The 4,834-nt window shown below is 39.8% G+C and overlaps 1 protein-coding gene across 1 annotated transcript; it reads left to right on the top strand.

Annotated features, from left to right (window-relative positions):
- Positions 1–272: 272 nt before the first annotated feature.
- LOC105309137 (ferritin, heavy subunit-like) lies at positions 273–3,622 on the top strand. Its single transcript, XM_011385233.1, has 4 exons — positions 273–374; positions 1,055–1,198; positions 2,142–2,267; positions 3,470–3,622. The coding sequence occupies exons 1-4, from the start codon at positions 273–275 to the stop codon at positions 3,620–3,622; spliced, it is 525 nt and encodes a 174-aa protein (XP_011383535.1).
- The last annotated feature ends 1,212 nt before the right edge of the window (positions 3,623–4,834 follow it).

Below are 4,834 nucleotides of genomic sequence, written 5' to 3'. Positions count from 1 at the left end.
ATAGTCAGAGAGAACAGGAGGGAGAGTACTCAACGTTGGCTGGAATAGATAGGATTAACCTTTTTTTTCACCTTCTTCTCTGGTCAGATTGGTTCTTTCATAAAGGAACAATGTTCTCATTAGTAGTTTAGTAGCTGTTAATTTCAGCTGGATGGAATTTCATCAAGTTTTCAGCTGGATAGAAGTGGGCTGGCTATCTGCCTACTAGTATTTAAGAAGTCCCTTGGCTTGCTGGGTAGCACTTTTTATGCCTGGTTTTCTGTAAAGCTGAGATGGCATCCCAGGTCCGAGACCTCATCTCTGAAGAGTGTAGAGTTGCCATTAATCAAGTAGCATCTTATGAGCTTCATGTCAGTGATGCTTATTTATCCATGGTTAGTATGGGTTCTTGGGCCACTGTGAGGGAGGTTTCAGCTCTGATATGGGTGATGATATATCTTCTGTCTCCTTAGTAATGATGGTTATGGCCTTGTTTGTGGTTTGATACCAGATAAAATAACAATTTAGTGGCCAGGGTTTTGCTATTCTATGGCCTATTGATCCAGAGCTGTAATTGCAAACAATGAAATATGATCAGGAGAATCACAGTCCTTTCCAGTGGGTTCTCCAAACTATCTGGTATCAGACACTGGTGGTAGACTGAATACAGTTTTTCACCCACATGCTATTTTAGAGTTAATATAGATGTGTGAGGATTGGTGAAATAGATTGACTTGTCACTTAATTTATGTTGGGTTTCTGCCAGGTGTCTACGCAATTAGTAAATATAAATGCTAGCATGTATGTTTCACAAATTTGACCCTTAAAGAGGCCATTGTAGACAAGGATTAGGCACTGGCATATTAGAATCTGGGTGGCTTCTCTTTGAGGTAGCCTGGATTTAGGAAGACAGCTGGGGCCTTCTGGAATTCAAAGGACAAACCAAGGACCCCAGACTGAACAAAGAAGGCCTTTCAGACAACCGCAGAGACAACAAAGTGAGTTTGTGTGAGATTTTCAGTCCTAAGAATCATGTCTTACCTCTAGTTTTTCCCCATTCTTACCCCTATCCTAGGCCTGTTATTACAACGAAGACACGGGAGCACCTCTTTTTGCTTCATTCTTCGAAGACCAAGCTGAGGTGAAGCGGGAACATGCAAAGCAGTTCCTAAGATATCTAAGAAAACGTGAGGGTAAAATCTGCCTTCCGGTGATTAAGGTGATTGTGTAACTTTGTCCTGATCTCCTTGGGGCCTTTGCTGGGTCTGGGGAATTAAATTATTAGTTGCTAATTTGTTAGATTACTCATATGCCTACATTGGATTATAGCAACACTGAGAGCAAACATGTGTCTTCTTTGTAGCCTCTTCATGTCATTTTGAGTAAATTGTAACCACTAAATGCTTGTTTAGATTTTCTCAAGGAGCCACACATAGTGTGGTCTCTGGACCAGCAGCATCACCATCACCTGGGAACTCAGAAATGCAAATTAATGGACCCCACTCAGACAAACTAAATCAGATTCTCTCAGGGTGAGATCCAAAGAGCTATAGTTTAACACGCTCTCCAGATGATTCTAATGCTCTGTATAGTTTGAGAAGCACTACTGTAATGACCTCTTCCTAGAGCGGTTAGCATCCTGTAACAGATCTTTAAGTCAGATGCATGTTCAGATAGTCAAGATGACTGTCTTTTCAATGTAGTGAAATTTTTTTCACTGGGACAGACACTTGAAAGAAATAATGTAAACCTTGGTTGGAGATATTACATCTGGAAACATCCCTTTATATCTGAGGGGTTCTTTTAACTCCAGCTTTATAAAGAGAACTAGTAAATATCTGGTAGTAACAGAATTAAACCACTATCATGAAACTGCAAAGCTAACTGTGCTAGTGGCACTCATGCTTTGTAGCACATTAAAAATAGATGGGGAGCTTTTAAAAATCCTGATGCTGAGGTTGCACTCCATACCAATTAAGTCAGAATGTCTGCAGATGAAATTCAGACATTCAGTATTTAAGATGCTTTGTGGATTCCATTGTGCTACAAAGTTTGGAAACCTATTGGGCTATACAAAACCAGTCATGATCCTACCCAGGAAGTAGACTGTAACAAAGCTGTGCCTGAGGTAGGAAAGTGACTCCCCTGTTCCTCTCCAACAGAGGCCTGATCTAGATAACTGGGGAACTGGCATACAAGCTCTAGAGTCTGCTCTGGAGTTGGAAAACAAGTTAACCAAGCTCCTGCAAGACCTGAAGACCTTGGCTTCTGTGAACAGTGAAACTGATGTAAGTAATTTATTGGTTCTGACAGCAGCATCATCTTTCACTTTTGGATTATGACTTGCTTCGGGGAAATGGGTCCAACACAGTGGATCATCTAACATGTGCTTCTTTTCCTCCAAGAAAGTATGTGAATTTATTTCTGGGAGTAGGTTAGAAGTGGGAAAAGTAGGTGCCCTGGTAAGGAGGAATACAATATACCTTTTGAGCCACCCTTCTCTTGCTCAGGCCTGTTTCCATGTCTGGAAGTGTACTGTTGCTTTGCTTTCCCCTCCAATAAAGCCATTCTTTTGCTGCTGTGTAAAAACAAACAAAAAAGAACAACAACACAAGATGGGAAACACTTCCCAGGAATAATGTATTCTGGATAATTAAACAAAATAACGTTTCTTGCTGGCTTGTAAATCTCCTAGACCAGAAGTGCTTAAATTTTAATGGATACCAGAATCGCATGGAGGTCTTACTAAAACTACTGGACCCCCCCTAGAGTTTCTGATTTAATTGGTTTCATGTGGTGTGTGAGAATTTGCACCTCTAAGTTTTTAGGTTATGGTGCTGCTGGCTAGTGGCCACACTTCAAGAACCACTGTCTTAGAAAAAGTAATGTTAATGGTGGCCTATTAGCCTAAAGACTTCTGATATCTTCCTGTTTAATGGTGAACACTCTACCTTGCAGTAGGAACTTCTTTCTCACCGACCCCCCTGCATCTCAGGAAAAACAAAGCGAGGAAATGCTCTTGTACAAAAGTCATTAACCCTAGATGCATACTGGACTTACTTAGGAGCTCTGAAGAGGTGCAAATACCTAAGCCTTATGCTAAACCACATAAACTTAAATCTTTGGGAATGAGGTTTGGGCACTTACTTGAAACCTCCATGTGATTCAAAAAATGGGGTGGAAAACCACTGCAGCTAGTAGCTTAAATTAGTCTGCTTTTGATGAGATGCCTTAATACTCATACTCATTGAAAGTAGGTATTTGTGTTTACCTGGAGATCTTGATTGTCTCAGCTCAGTGCTCTTTGAACTTCAGTTTTCAGATGAACTGCCTAGTCCTTTCTTAAAATGCAGATTCTGATTTAGTAGGTCTGGAGTGGGACTTGAGATTCTGCATTTCTAATGACCTCCCAGGACTGTTGGTCCATGGGCTATCATTTGAATAGCAAGATCTTAGATTGCCTCTTGTGAGTCCTGTTTTATTTTTGTAGCTCTTACGCTTCATGGGAAAATACCTGGATAAACAGAAGAGGAACATAGGCTATCTGGAACAACAGCTTCAATATCATAAGAAATTAGAAAAGCAGGCCCAGGAAGAAGATGTATTTAAAAAGCCTGCTGCCAAGTCAGATAAAGAGACTTAACACCTGGAGGCAACATAGCGAGTCTTCCCGTGGTAGCAGGTCCGAAAGTCAGCTACTTAAGAATCTTTATCTTCTCCATTTAACAGAAGCCTGCTTTCCTTATCTAGTATTCTAATCCTCATTCTTGTGCATACAAATAAATGTTTTTGCATTATAATGATGTGTAAAGACATTGCTATTGGAACATAAGAAAGGGTTAATTTTATCCATGTGAGTTTGGTGAAAGCTTCCTGAGGGACAGTGGGTATATTAAACTTTAAAAAAGGAAAAAAGAAAAAGCCTTCTCCCATGGTCCTAACAACACTCAGAAGAGTCAGGATTCGGAAATTTCAACCAGTCCGACTGGATATAGTAGAAATTAAGTAGTAAAACCTTAGGTCTCACTAATGCTTTCTTCCCCTTCAACTTATGTGCTACATATTTTAAGTTTACAAGATAGTAGGAGTTTTCTTCTAATTAACGTAAAGTTAAACTTGAAAACAAGGGCTCTTGGTCTAAAAAAAGTGACCCTTACCTGAAAGATGTACAGTGGACAGGCAAGTCTAACCCAGGTGCCCTTTCATAGCCTGAGGTAGGCATAAGGAACAGGAGGGCACACAGGCAATTAAGTCATTGCAGATAAATGTATGGGTGCCCCTCCCCTTCACTGTGGGCAAGCAAGCAACTACTGGGTTAATTGCTTTCAGAAGCAAGTATCCAGCACACAAGCTTGGTTGGCTACTACCTTCCACCTGAGAAGAAGGGTTATATCCTGGGTCCAAAGCTCACTAGCTCCTCAGCCTTGAGTAAGGGTTATATCCTGGGTCCAAAGCTCACTAGCTCCTCAGCCTTGAGTAAGTTTTTTCTTCACCCATTGACCCAGTTTAGTCATCTGAAAAGTGGGGTTAATAGTACTTAGTTCATTAAGATAAAAAGAGGATTAAGTAAATCTGTAAAGTACCTAAAACAACTACTGCTCAGATTATGTATTGTTAGTTTATATAATAGTGCCACCTTTTAAACTTGAGGAAAGCCAATACATAACAGAATTAACAATAAGAAAACAGATAGCTGAAATTGAGAATCTTAAAACATTTAATCTTAGAAGTATTTATTTTGAAATGAGAATAGTAGTCATAGAAAGATCTAATAAGTCATCTTGGAAAAAATTCAAGTTAACAAATGGGTTGAATATTCAAATAGACACAGCTAATCAAACAAGTGATCTTGAAA

Source organism: Pteropus vampyrus, unplaced genomic scaffold, assembly GCF_000151845.1.
Source record: "Pteropus vampyrus isolate Shadow unplaced genomic scaffold, Pvam_2.0 Scaffold674, whole genome shotgun sequence".
In the NCBI taxonomy this organism is placed as follows: Eukaryota; Metazoa; Chordata; class Mammalia; order Chiroptera; family Pteropodidae; genus Pteropus; species Pteropus vampyrus.
This window is presented reverse-complemented; position numbering and strand designations above follow the sequence as displayed.